Source organism: Oryzias latipes, chromosome 24 (assembly GCF_053564925.1).
Source record: "Oryzias latipes strain Hd-rR chromosome 24, Olatipes_Hd-rR_3.1".
In the NCBI taxonomy this organism is placed as follows: Eukaryota; Metazoa; Chordata; class Actinopteri; order Beloniformes; family Adrianichthyidae; genus Oryzias; species Oryzias latipes.
Window position 1 is genome coordinate 13,278,353 of NC_136260.1, and position 22,682 is coordinate 13,301,034.

General features: G+C 40.2%; 1 protein-coding gene across 2 annotated transcripts; it reads left to right on the top strand.

The window, feature by feature from the left end:
• Positions 1-9,840: 9,840 nt before the first annotated feature.
• On the top strand, positions 9,841-19,012 carry LOC144981192 (uncharacterized). Of its 2 annotated transcripts, XM_023952923.2 has the most exons (8): positions 9,844-9,993; positions 12,923-13,237; positions 13,708-13,980; positions 15,092-15,400; positions 16,050-16,343; positions 17,622-17,756; positions 18,194-18,242; positions 18,342-19,012. In XM_023952923.2, exons 1-7 carry the CDS (start codon positions 9,945-9,947, stop codon positions 18,196-18,198), a joined length of 1,380 nt encoding a protein of 459 aa, XP_023808691.1. In that variant the 5' UTR covers positions 9,844-9,944; the 3' UTR covers positions 18,199-18,242; positions 18,342-19,012. The 2 variants fall into 2 exon arrangements, with proteins under 2 accessions (XP_023808692.1, XP_023808691.1); XM_023952924.2 differs by lacking the exon at positions 17,622-17,756 and having other exon boundaries at positions 9,841-9,993.
• Positions 19,013-22,682: the final 3,670 nt, after the last annotated feature.

Consider the following 22,682-nt stretch of genomic DNA (forward strand, 5'->3'; position numbering starts at 1 on the left):
ACAACCCTCTTGGGGCCCCCGGGCGCTCTGGGTGTCATCCGCTTCGGCTGCGGGGTCTGGGGTGGGGTGGGGTGGGGGGTCTTGTCGGCCCTGTCCTGTGGGGGGGCATTCTGGGGGAGGGGGGGGCCCACTATTGGTACGGGGCAGGGGGGGTTGACAGGTCGGGGTCTCCGCTGAGGCCATCGGCGGTTTCCCCGGCCGGTTGGCTGCCTCGGTCCCGTCGAGGCCTGACCAGAGCTCTTCTAGGGCCGGCGTTTGGGGGTGGGGGCCTGGGCTTGCTCCGGGGGGGGCCGGCGCTTTCTGGCTCCTCTCCCTCTGTGTGGGGTGGGTGGTGCTGGGCCTGGGGTGTCGGCGCCTCCGGGGGTGGGGCCCCTGGGCTGGGTGGGCCTGGCCCCCTTGCTGGGGGGGGGGGCGGGGGACAGCTGTTTGACCACCGGGGGACAGTCTACCAGCTGTCCCCAACTTACCCCCTTCCTCATATAACCTCATAATAGGGTGAGGGGGTGGGGGGATTAGCCTGCGATGAGCCTTGGGGGGGGGGGTTTACTAGGCAGTGGCCCCCCCTCCTATGGTTGCCGTATGGAGTGGGCCCCCCCTCTTTCGGTTTTATTTGCACCTTAGACATGTAGGGCCCTTGGTAGGGGGGGTGCTTGGACATCACTGCCAGCAAGCAGCAGATGTCCTCCTAGCACCCTACCCGCCAATTTTAACCGCACCTTAGACATTTAGGGCCCCTTGGTGGGGAGGGTGAGGGGACATCACTGTGAGTAATCAGGAGATGTCCCCTTAGTGCCCTACCCGCCAATTTTAACTGCACCCCCCTTAGTACACACACCCCTCCCCCCTCAATATATACATCCCAACATAAACACACACACATGCACACACACACCCTCTTAAACACACATATACGCACACACATTTTGCAAGGAAGGTGGGACCTAGGACCATCTGTCCCCTGCCTCTTCCCTGGTGGGGGGTACGGGCCTCTTTGCAGCGGCGGCCGTGTCCCCGGGGTGCCGGCTTCCTGGGCCCGGCGGTGCTCTCTCCGCGCGGTGGGGGGGTTCACATTACATCTGAGCCGGGGGTGTTGGTGTCCCTGGGGGGTGGGTTCTGGTCCTTGCTCCTGAGCGCTGGGCCCCGCCTAACTTCCAACTGTGGCCGAGCCTGGTCGGGCCATATTTACAACACCCCTTGTGGGCCCTCTTTTTTCCCCGGGGTTCCCCCCTCCTGGGCGGGGGCGGCGGGCCCCTGCCTTGCTCCTCCCTGGACCAACCGTGGGCCGGGCGGATGGCTGCCTGGAGTGCGGGGCGGGTCTCCCTTGGGGGGTCCTGGCTCGTACCTGGGGTTGGGGCGGGGGGATGCCCGGAACTCCTGGGTGGTGGTGGGGTGCTCATCTGGGGCTGTGGGCGTCCCTCTCCGGTGGGGCCCTGCGTTGGGCTCTCCCGGCGCGGCGGGGGGGCTGTTCTCCTGGTTGGGCTGGGGCGGCCCTCTCTTTCCCTCTGTGCCTCCCTGCTCTCTGGCTCTGGGGGGCCTTGCGGCGGTCCTGCTGGCCCTGGCCTGGGTGGCGGGCTTGGTCGCCCGGGCGGCGGTTGTTCCCTGCCGGTTTCCGTGTGGCGTGGGGGGGATTCCGGCTGCCGCTGCTGCTGCGGTGGGGGTCTTGGGGTGGGGATGGCTGGGCGCTCTCCTTCCTTCTTTACACATTCCACCATCCATATTAGAAGAACATGAGCACTCACCTGAGCACGGGTGTTGGCTCACCTTTGCACTGGCGGTTTGCGTGACTGAATGACTGAAATGTTTCACACTAGTTGGTTTTAAGGCATAAGTATGCGTGTGAGCACTATCTGTTTTGTGTACATGTCGACAGATGGACATTTTTGCAACTAGCAGGTGTGTTTGACACTTGGGTGTGTGTGTGGACAGGCTCCGCCCTTTTTGTACTGCATTTGAGCCTTACCATAATGATTAACAACCAGTAAACTTGTTGCTGTATGCTGCTTCATGGTCTTATCCCCCTTCCCCTCCTATTATCACCCCCTACCCCCCCTCTTTCTAACGTCCCTCTCTCTTCTTCCCCTCTTTCCTTTTCCGTCCGGTCCAACACCAAAGATCTTCAAACATGTTTGAAATTAATAAAGTTTGGCCTCAATTACAAAAGGGGTTTATTCAGACATACCTTTGGTTTGTCTGAAGATTAATAACCCCTCTTGTTAAAGTAAAATATGTCCAACACAAGAGGCCCTCAGCTCTCATCTGTTTGCCCAGCTGTTGGACAGGACAAGGTAAAAAAAAAAAAAAAAAAAAAAAAAAAAAAAAAAAAAAAATTGACGATCACGTTGTTATGCTGAACATTTATCAACATCTGTGATCCAGTTGCTTCTCTGTTTACCCCTCTCTTACTGAACTGGTTGAGGGTTATGAGGTAGAAGAAGGATGTATAGTTTAAAATTGTGGACAACCCCTGTGTCCGAATTTCCACCCTAACCTCCCCGGGCGCCATTTTGCAGGGGTGTCCTAATCTACAGTTAAAAAATCGTGTGCACTTGAAAATTTCCCAGAAGTCTCTACGAAAAACCAGTGTGGATCCATGCTCACTCGATTGGCGAATATTGAATTATTTGAAAATGGCGGATGGTTGCGCAAGGAAGACAACCGAAACATGTAAGTATATTAAAAAGTATAAAGTATCTGTTGTAAAATATAATTGTAAATATGTAATATGACACGTGTAAGATGTTATATTCCTCAATCGACATCCTATAATGTTTTGAAGCTCATCAATTTCGGAAATGCTAAAGCTAACACTGACGCGAATCGAAGGCTAAAAAACAAACGCTGTAGATATTACACCAAAAAGGAGTGAGTTCTAACTGTAGTCATAAGTTATAATCACATTTTTTAAAGGTGTTTATATATAAGGACTGAGGAGGATGACGAAAATCTGATCCATGATCTTCGGATGGATCATGGAGAAAGATAGCCTCTTTGTTTTCAGGCAAGCTCATGCTGGATGGGAGTAAGAGATCACACTTGATCAGATTTGTCTTCATTTATGATTAAACTGTTAATCGCTGTCATATTGCGGTAAAGGTTTTTGTTAAAAGAGCCAGAGGAGAGGAGGGAAGAGCAAGAAGGGACGAAGAGCGACAGGAGAGTCTGTTAAGCTTAATTGTGTTGAAAATATTGTTCAAAAAATGTAACATCGTTGTTGTTTTTGCAATTTGTTTAATAAATGCATGAACAAAAATGAATTATTTACATGTAATATTTAAATCTGAGCCATTTTTAACAATCTCAAAAGGATTTTCATATAAATATCAAATGTACATATTTACAATTTTTTTTTCAGATGTTAACATTTATTTTTATACATGTTAACAATAATCGTGGTCTTCTAGAGTCATGTGTGTCACAGTTGGAGCTGAAAGGAAAGCAGAGATTTGTCCTCGCAGACGGACACCACTTTGCTCGTCCTGCTGGTTCCTGGTGTCGTCCTGCTGTGGCTCAACATCTGTGGCTCCAAGCAGTCCCCTTCACTGATGCACAGATTGTGCAGTATTGAACTGCAGGCAATGATTTTCATTGCAAAGGTTGGTTTTACTTCCAGTACCGCCAGAAATATTGCTCTCCTCCTCATCTTCATCATGCCAAATGCTCTCTCCACCACAGAGCGTGTTCTGGAGTGGTGCTGGTTGTAACGGTCCTCAATGGCATTCCTCATGGGTTCCCTGTAGGGTGTCAGCAGCATGATGGGATGTGCAATGCAGAGATGCCCACCATCACCTAAAAAGGATCCTTTAGGTGGGTATGTTTGATTTATATAAATTGGGCTTTTACGTAGAACCCGTGAATCATGGACTGATTCTTGATTCCCAAAAAAATATCTTTAAATTTGGCATTAGAGTCACATACAGCCTGTATTTGAATGAGATAAAAAGCTTCCTGTTAAAATAACAAGCTGCATTTTCTTTTAGGGGCCTTTATTCTTATGTGGCAGCCATTGATGGTCCCCACAACCTTGGAATGTTTGTATTTATTTTGATGTCTTACATTTTAGTTTATTAAGTATTTATGAACGCTGGAATATCTTGTGTTTTTTTTTTTGGCTGGGCTTTTGAATTTTCATATAAACTTTTAAAAAGGAAAGTATTTTTGTTTAAAACAAGTGATATGGTTTAACTCTGAATAAAAAATACTAAACTTTGAACTCACAAGTGTTTCATGTAATTAGACCATACAACTCATAATCCAGTGTTGAAAAAGAATGTTAAACTCTTACTCAGCAGATTGTGTAACCTTGAGCACAATTAGTAACAAATGCTTAAGTTTAACTAAGAAAAACAACTTTAAGTCTAACTCACAAGTTGTACATGTCTGGCCAAGTCAGCCAGAGGAAATCTTCTGAGACGTCTGCTTCTCCTTGCCGCCCTGTGATGCTGCATATCTGCTCGTTTTCGGTTTAATCTCTCGAAAAACGTTTGAATTCTTGCCAGGAACCCGGACAGATTCATATTTTAAGCCATTTTCAGAAAGGTGGAAGAGAAAACTACAGAAAAAAATGCCTCCTCGCAAGAGCCCGTTAACCGTTCAGCGGCACAAAAATAAAAAATAAATATTGCCATGGACTAATGACTTGGGAGTTTATTTCTCAATAAATATATTAAATCAACATCAATGTGTTTGTAATTTTATTATTTATAAATCACCCATGTTTTCCATGATCAGAACACAGTAGATTCATAAAAAGTCGTAAAATGTTCATATATATTATGTTTTTACTTTGACAAATAGGTGTCATTCTCTGCGTTAAATAGAAGTAGTTTGCCTCCAGACCAAGTGGTGGCGGTAATGCGCCACTTTGTTTTCGTGTCAAGCACCATATGAACTATATAGTGCCGCACTATGTAGGGTTTTAGTAGTTAGGGATAGGGGTAGGAATTTGGACACAGCCAATGACACTGTATTTGGATTCCATTTGGTCTCTACGTCTCTCTCCCTTCCTCACTCCATCTTCTTCTATGATCCAGAACGCACTGGCTCATGGGGCGCCCCCTGTTGGCGGAAGAAAATTTATAACTTTTAAGTGCGCCTTATAGTCGTGAAAATATGGTAAGTTAAATACAGTCAGTGAAGTGGCCAAACGACCTCAGTTTGTTTTTTAATGCATTAAAAGTGAGTAATGATCTAGATGTCAATCTGTTTCTATATTTTCCTCATTTGAGTTTGAAAAGTACAAACAGGAGTCCAAACATTTTAATCATCTTAAATCAGTGAACCCCAACCTTTTTGTCACCGCGGACCGGTACGACGCAAGACACGTTTACCGCGGACCGGTGGGGGAAGGGGGGTGGTTGAGGTGCAACGCAAGACACGTTTACCGTGGACCGGGGGTGGAATTTTCTCTTTAGTAATAATAATAACAATAATAACAATGAACGTAAATCCACTGTGTAATCATGTGCAACTTTATTAGCAGTGTCCTCGTAACGTCACACCAACAACAGAACATCACATGAGCAACATCATTTCTACTGCGACACACTCTGGTTGCTATGGTAATTGTGACGGATGTAACAGAGAGAATCCGGTCACTTTTCAAAATAAAACATTTTTTTCGAGAGAAAAAAAACACAATAAAATCGGAATTATTTTTTCTTTCTGTGTCCCGCGGACCGGTACGTGGTTGGGGACCACGGTCTTTAATGATAAAACCAGAAAAGGGATCTCAGGATCATGTAATGTTTGTGTTTCAAATAATGAAGAGGCCCAGTTAGCTTCCAGTCACTTCTTTAATTAGCCACGTTGTGCTACATCCACCATACCACTTTTTTCTTCTATTGCAGGGGTCGGGAACCTTTTTGGCCGAGAGAGCCATAAACACCACATATTATTAAATGTATTTTCGAAAGAGCCATACAATAATGTAGTGTCCTTTTCCTACACTGAGGCACGGAGACTTAACCTCTGGTTCTTTATCCTGGTTACTGTAGACCGCAACAAACGGCGTACAATTAATTCAGCAACTTCTGAATCTCTCCCGCGAGATGAAAGCGCTTCTCCCAACTTTATATTCCCCTGCTCCCGGTCCAGCCCTCCCATTTCCCTTATTCGACCCATAGATGAACCCCATTGGTCCAAACTCCCCAACGACAAGCTGAGCGACAGAACTGAGGGCCAATCAGATCTCTGCATCATGCGTTCAATGAACTCCAGAATTTAGATCGCAACCCGACAGCCACCCAGTCCAAGTCAGTCCGCTACAATTTGTTTAAAACTAAATATACAAGTGAATGCATGCATTTTATGTGATGTCAACACTTTTAAGGTAAACTAGCTAAAAATACAAGTGAATGTGTGCATTTGATGTTTTTTCAACACTTATAAAGCACAATAAGTCTGTTTTTTTTTAATAACATCGTTATGCTGTTGCTAATAAATGATGAGTTTTTCTTAGCATTAATGTGACTTCTGGTGCTGCGTGGTGGTTTTGCTGATGGTCTTGTCTGGTTGATACATGGTGAGTTTAAGGTTCATGCAGGGGTCTTGGTGTGGGGGTGGCTGGTCACTCTCCCTCCTTTTCACATTCCACCATCCATTTTAGAAGAACATGAACACTCACTTGAGCACATTTGTTAGCTCACCTTTGCACTAATAGTTTGCGTGATTGAACGAAATGTTTCTCACTAGTTGGTTTGAATGCATAGGTATGCGTGTGGGAACAGTATTTATGCCGTGTACATCTTAACGTGAACAATTTTGAAGTCAACAGGTGTGTTTATAACATTTGTGTGTGTATGGACAGGCCCCGCCCTCCAGAAACCATCCAGAAACTTGTTGCTTTATGCTGCTTCATGGTTTTACCCCCCTGCCTTTTTATAATCACCCTTCAACCCCCCACCCCCAACATCCCTCTGTCTTCTTTCCTCTCACTTATTTTGTCCGGTCCAACACAAATATGACTAAAATGAACAAAGTTTGATGATAAATTTCAGTTGGTTGTACCATCCAGCCTGATCCCTGTTTTCCTGAAATACTTCCATGATCATCCCCTGGGTGGGCATCTAGGCAGTCTCAAGACACTTTTGCGAGTGCTAGAAGTAGCCTGGTGGCCTTCAGTGAGGAAAGATGTCTGGAACCACGTCAAAGTCTGCCATACGTGTCAAACTCACAAGGCAGAGAACCAGAAGCCTGCAGGTTTTATGCAGTCAACTGTGGCCGAGGCTGCATGGGAGAAGTTGGGGATCGATCTATTAGGGCCTCTCCCCAGGAGTAAGAAGGGGAATGTTTACTTGGTGGTCTTGGTGGATTACTTCACAAAATGGGTGGAGGTATTTCCCCTCAAAGACAGTAAAGCACACCGCATCGTAACTTTCCTGAGAGATGACATCTTTACGAGGTATGGGGTTCCTAGAGAGATTGTGTCTGACAGAGGTCCACAGTTCACTAGCCACGAGATGCTGAACCTTTGTAAAACGTGGGGAGTGATCCAGCGGTTTACTACCAGTTACCATCCACAAGCTAATCTTACGGAAAGGTCCAATCGTACTATAAAGACGATGATAGCATCTTACATTGGTTCTGAACATAAAAACTGGGACTTGTGGATTAGAGAATTTCGATTCGCCATTAATGCGGCCCAACACGAAACCACGGGCCGGTCACCAGCTGAACTCATGTTGGGTAGAGGGTTGAAAGGGCCCCTTGAACGTCTTATAGGCGTTTCACCTTCCCCTCATCAACCTCATTACAAACTCATGGAAAGACAGACAGAAATGATCGAACAGGTGCGAAAGAGAGTGGGAGTGAGACAGGCAAGACAAGCCAAGTATTATAATGCCCGTAGGAGAGGTGTACAGCTTCTACCGGGACCTTGGTCTGGGTATGGTCTCATCCCCTATCTAAAGCATCGGAAATTTCTCAGCTAAGCTTGCGCCTAAATGGTCAGGACCAGCTACGGTGTTGAGACAAGCAGGACCCATTACATATGTGGTGCAGTGGAAAGACCAGAATAAAAGAGTGGATACTGTCAATGTGGTGAATATGAAACCCTATTATGGTGTGCAGCCTCTCTCACCCAAGGCTGGGGGGGGGGGGGGGGTGGTATGTGACATCGCCACATTGAAAAACGAATGAAAAGAACAATGAATGAAAATGTAAAATATAAGGAGAAAAGAAACTGATTGCTCAAGGGCAAATGCATATGAAAAGAAAATGTGGGAATTATAGCATAAAATCCTGTGTACACTGCCTATGAATATGATTAATGGCGTCATTGACTATGGGACCTTTTGACTGGGTAAACAAACGTTAGAGGCGGAAACCAGAGGTGATTTGAAAAGAGGAGCGGCAGACGCTAGGAGAGACGTCAGACGCTGAAGGAGAGGGGTGTGGCGGTGCCAGACGCGGAAAGTCTGCAGCCGCAACTTGTCATCTCTTCATTCATCCAACAATATTGGAAGAATAGCGGGAGATACTTAATTATAATGATAATCTTCATCTTGGCGGAGCTCTTGCGGGAGGACTGGGTCCCGGAAAGCGGCGTTTCTGGGCGTGAGGAGCGCACTCGAAGGAGCGGGGTTTCGGATTACGCTTGGATGCGGTGAGACCGACCCTTAATATTCATTTTTTGGATGTTTCTTTTTTTTTTTTTTTTGCAAGTCATGGTACCATGCGAAGATTGAGACTTCATTTTTGTTTTTTCTGAGGAACTTTTTTTCCCCCAAACGGATTATTCAAATATTTTCCTTTGCATCATATCAGGAGCGGACAGAGAAACTATTGACTCTTTTTTTGTTTGTTTGTTTTTTGTTGTTTCTCTCTTTTCAGCGGGTTTGTCGCGGGGAAAAGGACATTTATTTATTTATTTATTAGGGTGTATCTTTGGGTATATTTTGTCATTTTTCTGGGTTTTGCTGGACAAAAGTCTGTCAAAGACAATTTCAGTTTTTCGTTCATTATAAAAAGCTGTTTGTGACTAGCAGATATAGTGGCTGGCTTATTTTGTTTGGGTTTATCTGGGTTTGTTTGGCTTGAATAACATGGTGAGGAAACCCCTTGGTAATGTATCAATCAGAAGACCTAGTAAATGTTTTTTGAGCGTTACATGTTTCAGTTAGGTGGGGTTTTGTTTGTTATTTTGGCTTTGCTTCACCCTGAAGCTTTTTTGCTTCACTAAGTTCTTGTGGTTTGGTATTTATTATTTAATAAATAAATGTGGTACTTTTTATATGGAGACAATCTTTTAGTGATAACATTTTCTTTTATGCTGTGCTTCCATAGGGCCCCTAGACATTAAAAGGGGCGTAACATAGTATAGTCATCTGATGAGACAGACATGAGGTTGATGCTGCATCTGATAGAAAAGAAGGAATAATTGAACTATTGAAGCCACAAAAATCTAGATGCTCATTCTGGTTCAAACCTTTGCTGACATCTGTTCACTGTGTCCTTATGGGAAAACGAGTGCAGGCATTCATAAGTCAGACACACTAGAGGAGAATGAAGAGAGATGAAGAAATCAATAGAGAAAAAGAGAGACCAGCTGACAACGAAGAGGAAGAAGAACAGAGAGGAGCAGAGGGGAGGGTTGGGGCATTCACCAGCCTTCACCACACAAACTTGGGGACTTATCAAGGCAATAAATGGCGCACAAAAATGTTCCGATGGGCCATATTCAATATAAGATAAGAATAAATTAGACTTTTACATTTAAACAATAATAGTGTTGCCTGGGTGTGTAGTGGGGTTGAGGAGGGGTGGATGAGGTGTTTTATAACATGCATGAGTGTGTGTGTGTGTGGGGGGGGGGGGGGTATAACGTGGCTGCATTCCACTTTAAAATTGGGTAGTTGAGCCCCTAGGTGGAGTCAAGACATTCTTTTCTATTTAGTCATCACCAAAGAGAAAATTAATATTTACAGCAAGAGACCAGCAGAGCAAGAATGACTCTACTATTAGAATTAATCCTGATCTTCATGCTTCAGTGTGGAGGTAATATCTAGATATAAAACTCATGTTTTATCTTCCTTACTTTAGCTTTAAAACTTTTGTTTGCCACATATATTGGTTCTATTTTATAAATTACTTTTTTTGTTTTGTTTAAAAAAAGATGGCTATTGCAAAAGTAGGTTATTAGTAGGATAAAGATTGTTCAATATTGGTTATTTTGTTTTTGTTAATAATGTATATTTAAATTTTTAAGATTCATTAGGAAAAAAAACAACTTTAGTGGAATTTGTTTTGTAGACAAAATTTTTAAAAACTATAAAAATGTTTGGTTTTAAAAGTTGCTGCAAATTGCATGAAAGCTGAAGCTGCGAAGATGGTGAAGTATGTTAAAGTGGAGAAAAGTAAACAAATTAATAAAATATTTTTATCTTTATTTAATGGTGTTGCTCTCGGCACAAACACCTTTATTAGTACTTTTTTAATTATTTTTTTTAGCAGACTGTGTGTTCGTAGATATTGTCAGTCTCTTAGAATCGCAAAACACAAAGTAGGACTGAAACAAAAACCGTAAAGCCGTTTGGACATGAGCATAACAACAACAGCGGCCCGGACTAACGGCCCTCCTGGACAGACTGCATCTGAAGACACCGACGTGGCGCAATGATGAACGCCGAACAGAGAGAAGAGGAGACGGTGAGCGCAGACACGAAAGAGGACGAAACGGGGTGAGGTTCCAGCCAGGCTAAAGGCTAATCCCGGAAGACCACCGATCCTGTCTCTGTTAATGGACAATGTCCGCTCCCTGGACAACAACATGGACATGGAGGGTCTCCAGTGAGATGAGGAACTCTGTCTCACGAAAACCTGGCTGAACGACAACATGCCAACCGAACCTGCCAGGTGGACGGGCAGCTTCTGTTCGGGGCAGTGTTGCCAGATAGTGTCACAGTTTTACAGCCCAAAAGGCATCTGAAATCCGCCGGATCCAGCAAAAAACCTTCTATTACCGAAGGTATAATTTTTTGACTTCCGAAAATAAAAACCGACAAACCAACACTCAAACCTCCCAAATGATGCCTAACCGCCCAAAGCCATTTTTACCCGCAAATTTAGAACCAAAACTCTCAAATTGGTCGGAAAGCAGCCTAATCTGGCAACCCGATCTCCAGCAGCAGTGGCGGTTCTACACTTACTTACCCTCCGGGCGAGTGGATCAAACCCAAGACTACATGCTTTGCAAATAGAAAAATAAAAAAATAAAAACATTTTCTCAAGTTTTTTAATAGGATCTTATTTATTTTGCAATGGTTGTATAAGAAAAATGGTGTGACGCGGATATCCAAACACCATACACACCTATATATTGTGCAATCAAAGATGATGAACATTTATATGAATTTTTATATTAAAATTAAAAAAATGTCCTTTGCTCCCAACGATATGAAATATCAGCTGAATAGTGTCACTGACATCCCAACACCAGATTATAAATAATAATAATAATACATTTGATTTCAAGCGCCTTTCAGGTCACCCAAGGTCGCTGTACAAGTTTAAAAATAGGAGAAAACAGAATAAAACAACAAATAAGAAATTAACAGAGTAAAACATGAATAAACGTATAGATGAATCACATTTTATTTGAATTTTAATACTAAAGTTTTAGAGGTTCCACTATGAATTTGGTCATTTGTTTTCAATAGCTCCATAGCCATGTACTGTTCCACTGTTCTGGCACTGATATCCCAACATCAGACACACCACTTTATTTTGCAATTTTAGATGGTGAATATTCGATGTACATTTTTATATTAAAATTCTAGAGGTTCGCATACTGCTGGCCATTTTTCAAAAATTACCAAAATACGTTTATGTATGCCAAACTGTACCACTGGCACCCTTATATGTGACACACTATTTTATTTTGCCCTCATACATGATGCAAATTTCATTTCAATTTTTATATTAAAATTCAAAAGTTTTGAATATGAATTTGTCCTTTCTTTTCAATAACTTCCAAACCATGTTAATAATTTCATCTGTGCTGTACATCATGTGTATGAAGCATATTTGACAATAAAGCTGACTTTGACATGAAAAACAACATAACCATTTTTTTGATGCTTCAGTCTGGAGGTAATACATATATTTTAATGTTTTGCAAAATATATATTCTAATTTGTTTTGTAAACAGATTTTCTTTTTATAAAAAATAAAAAATTACTTTTAAAAGTTCCATTTGCTTCAAAAATGCATATTTGAATTCTGACAGTTGAAGCTGTGAAGATGTTGAAGAATGTTAACACAGTGAAGAAAAGTCAAAAAGTTGAAATATTTACTAAAACTGAACTGACTTCTTTAAACTAAAATTTCTTTTGCTATTTTAACTGCAAAACTGCACTAAATAGTAAAAAGTTGTAAAGAATCTATGCTTTGTTGAATAAATAAATAATTAAGGAAGAGAATAAAGGAAAACCTTCAAGAACACAAATATTAATGCTACAGATTTCCGAAATGGATTTACTGACCTCATATTTTAGCACTAAACACATTTACTTATAAGGATTTAAAGTTTCTTTTCATTTATGGTTTAAATTAAATCAATGTTAGATAAATAACCAAATGTTTGCAAATGACTTTAGTTTTAATGACTAAAAGGTTGTAAATAATCTAAATGTTGGTTTGTTTGTAGCTGCTTCTTTCCATTTCTAAAAGCACAAACTAATAACTTGAAAAGAGACAAAGTATTTGAAATACCATCAATTACAGGAAAAAATAAATACTTCATCTGAACTCACAATTCTATTCAGAAAATGTCAGAGTTAAAGATGTGAATGAGGTCAATATTAGAGGAAAGTAAACATGTGTGCATACTGTGGATTTCTACTCTGTATTTAGAAACCTGAAGTTTTTATCAATGATTCTGTTTGTGATTCTGATTGTAATTTTCTGTTTCTTCTTGTTTCTGCAGGTTTCAGTTGGAAAGTGGAGAGACTCTATAAAAGAGTTGGAGAGGACGTCACTTTACCGTGTGATGTTTATAGATCCTCTGACCAATTCTATGATGGTTACTGGTTGTTCTACAGACCTAGCGAAACTCATTCAGAACAAATAAGCTGCAAAGAAAATGTTGTCCAGAGTTCAGATAGAGATTCTAGGCTGAGTGTGAGCAGAAACTGCTCTCTGCTCATCACAAACATCACTGATGAAGATGCTCTTCAATACGTCTGTCGGCACAGAGACGAATATCGTAGTCACGCCATTGTGTATCTTCATATTTTGAGCAGTGAGTATTTTAACTTCAATAATTCTATGACTACATAAATATCAACATTCTGATCTGATCCAAAAAAAGCTCAAACCCTGAAGAGACTCTGACATGTGAACTCATTGAATCATTTAGGTTGGAAAAAGGTCAAACTGCTGACAAAGCATGTTTAGTGTGAGAGATGTGAGAGAGTCGACTGATGGGAGAAAATATCATTACATGTTTCATTCTTTCTATAGTAAATAGGTTGAATTGATGAATCCATAAACAGTAAAGATCAATGTCTCTGATTATCACTGATTAATGAGGTGAACAGAGAGTTTGAGAGTTTCCTGTTTAGTTTAACTTGATAAACTTCAGATCAGTTTGATTGATTTTAGTAAAAACTGTAAATGTGTCACACATTAGAAAATGTGTCCTATCGGTTTGTTAAATTATAAACAAAGAAGGACATCACTTTAAGATAAGTTGTTTTTCTTTTTCTTTAGTTTCTTCATCCCCATCAGATGTTTATGGAAGAGTCGACCTAACATGCTCTTTAGAGTGTTATGCATCTTCTCACTGTAAACAGAACAGCATCATCTGGATGGATGAGACAGGATCTCAACTGTCTGGTAAAAAACATGAGTTTGAGGTTAAAGAACAAACAAACTGTGATTCTGTTCTGACTGTGAAACATCAGAGTGGAAACAACAAAAGATTCACCTGCAAGTTTGTTGAAGATGAAGAAGTGAAGATAGATGCTGACTACGTTTTAACAGGTAAGACATTTTTAGGTCATTGAGGTCTGTATTTGTGTTAAATCAAAATATTTTAAAGCAACAAAATCTTTTTTACAGTTAGGAAAAATAAATGAATTATGTGAAAAAATACAATAATGGTTGTAACAATTATTATAGTCATTTTAAAGTTAAAGTCAAATAAAAAGTTAACGATAATGCAAGTTTAAATAATTAAACCTGCTTCTGTTTTAGAATAACATTGATGTTTTTACAGCCAGGGAACAGTTTTAGAGGAACATGTGACTTTCAAGATTTTCTGCTTTATTTGGTCAATAAGAAGAAGAAAAAAAACTAAGTAGCGGAACAAAATCTGATATTTATGTAATAAGTTTGTTTTAAGTTTGAAAGAATGTAAAACAAAGTTCAGGGATATTTGCAGTCAACTAAAGAACTAGGAAGAAAACAGGAACAAGACGTTTGCCAACAGGAAGCTTCTCTGTCATGAAATAACTGAAAACAAGAAAATAACTATAGGAGAAAACTACAGACTTACCAAAGTATGTGGATGAAGATTCTGGATCATTCATAGGTGACATTGTTTTAAAGTTGAGTCATGGTGTCTGGATTCATTGTTTTCTCTTCTTAAAACTCATCCCAGAAGGTTCATCCAACCGTATTCCTTAAAGAAAACTGAGAATTTTGGATTTTCATTTACTGTCTAAATGTAACAAAAACAGAACTAAAGTCTAAATCATTCTCAGATTTTTCATCTTTTTTCTTTAAACATTTAGCTTTGAAGTATCCAACACATTGATCAATAAGAGGGTGGATCCAAGACTTTCTTTTTTTTACTAGAGTATCACTAATGAGGAAATTAAACCATGAACTGAACATTTCTAAGAGATCCACATTTCACTAAGACAGAATAACTAATACTGAAATTAATGATAATTTTTATGCTTTACTCTAAAAGTAAAGATCCAATTTAGTCAAAGTTAATGTATGCCACAATGAAATGACACCTGGAAGACATTACAAAGCAAGTATATGTTTTAAATACTGATCGATTTCAAATTATTTTGGGGATTTTGTTAGTGTCTGTTGTGTTAAAGGTTCAACTTTTCTGAGTTTGTTCTTTTCTCTCCTGCAGACATCAGTGGACAAACTAAACATCTCTATCAAAGAGTTGGAGATGACGTCCTTTTACCTTGTAGAACTAAATCCTCCTCTTCCTCATGTTCTGATGTTACCTGGCTGTACCAGAAAGCTCCAAATGCAGCATCAATAACAGAAGTAAAGAATGGAAATGTTGTCCAGAGTTCAGCTAGAGCTTCCAGGCTGAGTGTGAGCAGTGACTGCTCTCTGCTCATCACAAACATCACTGATGAAGATGCTGGTCGATATCTCTGTCAGCTCAGGAACAAGAATGAGTTTGACGTGTATATTAATACTTTGAGCAGTGAGTGTTCTGACTTGAATAATTCTGATTACATGAATGTCAACATTCTGATCGGATCTAAACAAAGCTCAAATCCTGAAGAGACTCTGACATTTGGAGTTTTTTTTTATTTAAATTCTATAATCTAAAGATTCTATAACAGATGAAAAATGGATCCTTCATTTACGTTCAGAGTCAAAAATCAGTTTTCATCTCAGATGAGGAGAGATTTATTTCACAAATCCAGAGCTTCTGTGCTTTTCTAACAGAGAAATATAGGAGTTAGACCAGACAGAGCCGGAGAATCAGGAAGACAAAGAAAGAGACGACAACAGAGCAGTTTCAGCTTCAGGCAGAGAACATTTCTTTGGGTTCATTTAATATATTTTTTATTTCATTTCCATAATATTATTTGTTGAAAGTTATTGTCATAAAATGACGAGCAGTGACTCCATCATCCTCTGACTTTGTTTACTCTGAAACACAAAAATCAAGAATATTTCTGCTGTTGAAACAAATGAAAACATTTTCTCTGCATAGTTTCTAAAATTGTCAAATCTGTTCTTTCTTTGGAACATGGTGTGCAGGTAAATGTAGTCACTGTCAGGACAAAAGGTTTTCTTGTAAAAACGTCTAACAGAGAAACTTTTCTGTTTTTGTTTTCCTTCAGTTTCTAAAGATCCACCAGAAGTTGATCCAAGAGGAAATGGAAGTGTCACATTACAGTGTTCACTGAATAGACATGATAGAACAATTCCCTGTAACCAGAACAGCATCATCTGGGTGGATGAGACAGGATCTCACCTGTCTGGTAAAGGTGTTGGGTTTGAGTTTAGAGGACAAACAAACTGTGATTCTGTTCTGACTGTGAAACATCAGAGTGGAAACAACAAAAGATTCACCTGCAAGTTTGTTGAAGATGAAGAAGTGATGATAGATGCTGACTATGTTCTGGACTTTTCAGGTAAAAATGTTTTTCAGTCTTGTTATTGATAAAAGAGACAATATATTTAAACCTTTTTTGATTTTATTACTATGAAGTTGTAACATGTACTGCAGATCTTTCTGCTGCACAAATATTCAGTGGGAAAGCATCTTATTGGCTAAACGCTCCTGATCCAGGTAATCAGCAGCTAATAAGGCAGGACACCGGCCCTCGAGACCTGGATTTGGGGACCCCTGCTTTAAGGGAACTGCAAGACACACCTGCGCTCCCCTTAAGATGCTCCAGTCTGTGGGCCCACACAGGGGCGGAGCTAGAACATTTTATATGAGGGAGGGGGGCAGGCAGAAGACTTTGGAAGGACGAAAATATATCAAATGGAAATCCATTACAAAAGAAAGGATCAAATATATCTATTTTAAGAGTTTTTTAGATTTTGTTGTATTATTTCATGTAAAAATATTGCTACTTTTTGTCTGCCGTGAAGAAAGTTGTTTTGATGCTTTCTCAATGTTTGTTAAAATGATACTAATATTAACTCAAAAAATCGGGAGTTTTTGCTGGTGGGGCAATTACAGCTTCTTGCACCTACCATAGCTCCCCCCTTCATGGCCTGGACAACCCAAAAATCCACAGCACCTGTACGGGTCAACCCCCTTGTGTGGGTGCTTGTGACTAAGGCTTTAGTCAGTCTGTCAATGCAGGGTCTCTGCCTAACACCTTTTCCTCCTTTGGTGTTTTCTCAGGTCCTTTTCTAAAGTCAAGCGTCTCTGTGTCCAAAGACGTATCTGTACTTGCCTTTCCTCCACATTTGACTGTAATACTTCATCTAAAGTGTTTGTCAGGCGCGTTCTGAGGTTATTAACTTGATCTCCTCCTATCTTGAGTCATTACATCACAGCTTTAGATCTGAGTCCATAAGTGTCTTTAATGTTGAAACTCAAAACCATGAATTTGCTGTTATCAAGAAACTCTACTCCATAATATTCCAAAATTACTCAATTCATGTTGTATATAAAATGAATTTCGCATTCATTCATTTCATTCCATGGTGCTTTGGGTTACTGTCTTTCTGTCAATGACTTATTCTTTTAACTTCAACTAGTACAATAAGCTCATATTTGTTTGTCTTAGCTACAGCATTTGCAAAATGTTTTCTAAATGTGAAATTATGTTAGAATTATGTTTCTGTTGTTCTTTATACTTAATGGTAAATTTTTATTTAAAAAAAATATTATAGTGGTCTGTTGAATTCAATTTTATAAATAATGAAGTTCAAATATTATTTTTTGATCATAGAATCTCTCCAGAGTAAAACAGTCATCATTATTGGAGCTGTGGTTGGTGTGGTGTTGGTGCTGCTGGTCGTCTTCACTATTCTCCTCTTCAGAAGCAGGAGAGCCAAAGTCACAGAGGATCAGAGAAGAGGAACAAGTACAGTTTTTCTTTTTTGTTTTTTACCACCAATGAATGTGATGAGGTTCTGATGAAGAAAGCAGAACGCTCACGATAGTTGACAAAGATTTGTTGGCAGCGTTTAACACAGGATGTGAAAAATGTTTAAAAAATTGAGTCTGGTTCTCAAGGTGCACTTTAAATAAAATACTTAATGATTTTAATGTCTGTTACAACCATGCCTGTTATGTCAGACTGTTAAAATATGTCTTTTGTCTAAGTCAACTTCATTTTAAAAATAACATTCCTAGCATCTGACTCTCATTATAAAAGAGTGACAGTATTATTTACTCAAATTATTTAAAAAATTAAAATATCCCCTGCGTATTCCTCACTAACCATGCATTCGTGAAGCTACAGAATTTCCCTGATGCCTATTTTTAAAATTGAGTTTTATCCTCTGTGCTTGGTTTCAGACTGAGCCAGAGAGTGAAATGACGTATGCTGCGGTTGATCAAGATTACAGTAAGTCACTTTGTCTGCTGTGGTCCTGATGTTGATAGAACTGCTGGTAAATTAAAACTGTAAGATAGTAAACAGTCCATGATGAGAACTATTTTTTAGTTTGTGTTTCAGATAAAGGAGGAAGAAGGTGAGGTGACCTATTCTTCCATTCAAATAAAGTGAGAAGAAGCAGACAGTGATCTCTCCAAAGCTGCATCCTTTCAGCAGTTACTTCTGTCCAGCTGAGGATGAGGATGAAGATGGGGACGGCACATTGATGTACAGTTTTCAGTTAATATGGCTTTAAAACCAGATACAGATCCAGAAGCTTCACATTTAAAATGAGACATTTTTAATCATACAAGATTTTACTTTTATTTTTTATTTATATTTTGGCTCATTTTGTTCCTGATCATGTTGTTTTATCAGTTTTCTAATATGAAAGCATTCAAAAATGAGTTCCTAAACAGCTGTGGTCTCAAGCCCTCACAATCTATAACAGAACCAATGTGCCTTAATGTGAGTTTCAAAGGTGTTGATGATCCATTTATGAGTTTAGCAGCAAAAAACCTGTGGAGCTTGCATTAATGATCTTTAAGAAACATTCAGTTGAACAAGGAAAAATGCTTGCTAAGGCCCCGAGCCCCATCGGCGACCGTCCCTAAGGACACTCATGCTTCATTGGATCTTTGGCACATTGGCGTTTACAAAGAACAAGACATAAAATAGTTAATAAAGAAAATGCACAAATACAAATTCAAATTATTCTAAAAAGTAAAAGATACAAAGACAATAAAATAGCACTTCCTGTAAGGAAAAGGAACACCTGGAATTAAGGGGGGGAATTGAGAAATGTTAAAGCAGAACAAAATTACACAGACGATGAAAAGGAAAAAGAAAATTGTCAAACATAACAGTAAGCAATTTTATAAAATGCAACAAAGTCCAAAAAAGGTAATTCCGGGCCTCGAACACTCGCGTCCTCCTTCTGCATGTCCCACAAGCTCTGGCAAGCTTGGACCTGGCCTCCTATGGACTTCTCAATAAGCCTGTTATTAGAGATGTGACACATGGTGATACAACAGAACGGCTGCAAAAGGACTTGGGGTGTCCACTGCTGTGGTACTGTTCTGCCAAGATGATTCTGCTGTGGGTCTAAGTTTTTGTTAGTGTTAGGGTCAGGAAATTAAAAAATAAAAAACAATAAAACACAAAAGACAATGATACAAGAATCAATTTACGCATGCGCGTGTAAGAGCAAATATGATGGAAAGGGTCCACCACATTTCTCTTCTCAAAGGTCTGCTTCCCCTCGTGCTGTTTTATGAAGAACACAAGTGGGGAAGACACGAATTCAAGAAAAAGAAAAAAGTCTATTAGGGGCTGTCGTCTAATGACCCAGTCGTAGAACCTACTCATCCTGTGGATGAGAGAAAATCAGATGAACAGACACACAAAGCTTTAAAATTTTAAAAATGGTCAAACTTTCCGGTTCCGGGTTACAGCAGCAGGACGCGTGGCGTGCCTCTCTGCGATTACAACTATCTTCAAATTACTTAAAAAGTTGATTTTTCTCCAAAAAAGAGAGCTGACCATGCCCCCGAAGAAACCCCAGGAATATGAAGAACTCCAAAAATCTCTTGACATTATTCAAGAAACGCTGAAAAGTTTTATGGATCAAGTGTCGGCTAAGCTAACACCGCTCTGGGAGATGATGGAAGAGTTCCGAAGATTTCGGGCTCAAAACGAGCAGCGAGAAAACCAGGTCGAGATTCTGGAGAAAAGACTGGACGATGTGGAACAGCAAGTAAGGATGAATAATGTCATTCTCACTGGATTACCGATCAAGCCTCAAGCGAAGCTGAATACAGCTGGAGCCAGCACTGCTAATGCTAGCGCTAGCGTAGCTGGCAGTGCTAATACGGAGGTCAGTGGAGAGTCTCTGGAACAGCAAATACATTCATTTCTCACATTTCTCATCTAAAGGGATTTCCCTGGATCTCAATACAATCGAGACCTGCCACCTGCTCCCCAGGAGAAAGGAGACGGATAAACCAGCGATCCTCATCAGGTTTGTGAATCACAAACACAAGCTAGCTCTGATGAATCTACGCAAAAATCTCAGAGGATCTGCTGTTTATCTGAACGACCATCTGACTAGAAGGAATGCTGAAATCTCAAAACATGCACGGCTTCTCAGGAAGCGTAAGCAGATTGAGAACACTTGGGTTAAAGGCTGCAGGATTTATGTCAAACCACTCGGTCCAGAGGACCGGACCAAGGTTCTGGTCGTGAACACCATGAAGGACTTTGAGAAGTGCTTGATTACGGTTGTCTGAAACAACGTGGAGTAATAAACCAAAGAGCCAAATAATTTTAAGAAATATGACACCAGGAATCATCACTTTCTCCATCGTCTGACGTCACCTGAATAACAGCGGAGTTCTGACCTGCAGACAACTTGACCTCAACTTTCACCGCAGCTGATATCAGCTGAAGAAGGATATGGACCTGAATCTAATGTCTGCAGACATAACATCGAAGAGAACTATTAACTCTGTTTTGAACCCAGAAGATCAGCTGTTATCAGTAAAAGAAGAAATACCAACCTTGGATAATCGACAGTTATGGACCCTTTTTATTTTTCCCCAACAGCATTACTTTATTATAAAAAAATAAAAAAATAAAAATATATAAAAAGAGTAAAACAAATGATTAATCACTTTTGAAAATTGTTAAATTGATTGACTTTTGATGATATTACTTCACTAGCTCCTAAAATTGATAAATTGATTCAAAAATCTTTCCTAATGTAGCATAACTTTGCACATGTTTTTAACTTTTGATACTTGATGAAATTTTGCTATGAAAACTCCTTAAACAGTGTTGTGTCTATTTTACTGGTATAGTATTATTTTTTAAAGCATATGAATGATTTTTAAAAGTAACATAATTTGCATATATTTCAGATGCTGCTTTTGCCATGTAAATTTCTAAAATAGTTATTTTTGACGTAGTACTTAAGTAATTCATCTTTGGCATGTGCTTTATCGATACCTTATGATTCTTAATTCTGTCTGATAAAACCTAGGAACCGGATATTGATAAATCATGTAATAAAATGGTTATAGTATAACGGGGTGGGATTATATAAGTTCGCTTCCTTCCACTCCCTTTCAAGCAATATTTATTAATTATGTCTAATTATCCTAAGTTTGATTAGTTACTGTATGAATGTATAACTGATGTTTATATTGCTTTTGTGTATAACTTCTATTTGATTGCTTGAAATAAACCATTTCAAATCAAATCAAATCAAATCTGCGTTCCCATTTAAACATTCTTTCTAGACAAATACATTTAACACTAGAACGTCCATAGGGCAGCCATTTGGCTTTTCTACCCACAATGTCCAAGGGACAGCCAAGTGGCTGGATTAGTTAAAATTTACATGCCCAAAGAGCAGCCTTCAACATAGTTTGCACATGAACAGCACAGCCATTAGGCTGTTCTTTTGGCATGCAAAAAGGACAAGCCAAGTGGCTGCGCAAGTTTTCACTATTTCCCCTCACCTCTGTCACTTCTAGTAAGAGGTCACCACAGTTTGGTTTTTCTTTTTTGGCTGAGATTTGTCGTTCATGCACAAGGGACAATTCTTTACCGGCATAATACTGAAATGCTCAAGCGAAGAAATCATGTGGTCAAAGTCATATCTTCAACCCACTACTTGTCTGCGCATACTTGGTACTGCCTCAAAATCTCCTTTCTGCATTTGCCACATGGTATACTTGTAGCAATCAACAAAGCGCAATCTGGCATTATTGTTCTTGTACTGACTATTCACCTGGCATATTGCCCGTTTCCCTTTGCCAGGTATGGGAGCTTGTCACCAAACACGGTATTCCTTTTTCGCCTTCTCAGCTCCCGCATGTACCTGTGCGAGGTTTTTTATGATTCTGGAAGCTCCCAGTGAATTTTGCCTGGGTCGAAAGATGGATGCAGTTGGCAACAACAAACCCACAAACATTGGAGATTGCAGGAAACCTGTCAGTCCCAACTAGTTCCATGCGCGTGCCCTTGACATCAAAATGTAAATGCCGCATGATATCTTTGAAGTGGTTTCTGACCATAGTGTTTTTAGATCAGTGGATTTCCCATTTTCGCCAACCATCTTGCATCTTGCGTTTTGCATGGATGGAAGTTTTATCCCCCCCTCACAAGGAGGATGGCAATGAACCCCATTAATTCAGGGAGGGCCATGAACCAGCTGTCTTCTTCTGTCTGACGTTCATGCTGAACAACGCAGTCCTGAATAGTCTGAAGCATGTTCAGAGTGAGGAAACACAGGAAACTCTATAAGCGAGTCGACACCGTACTTCTGACCAAAGCACTCGGCTCTTCCTCAGCAGTGTAACATTAAGATAAGATAAGATAAGATATTCCTTTATTCGTCCCACGATG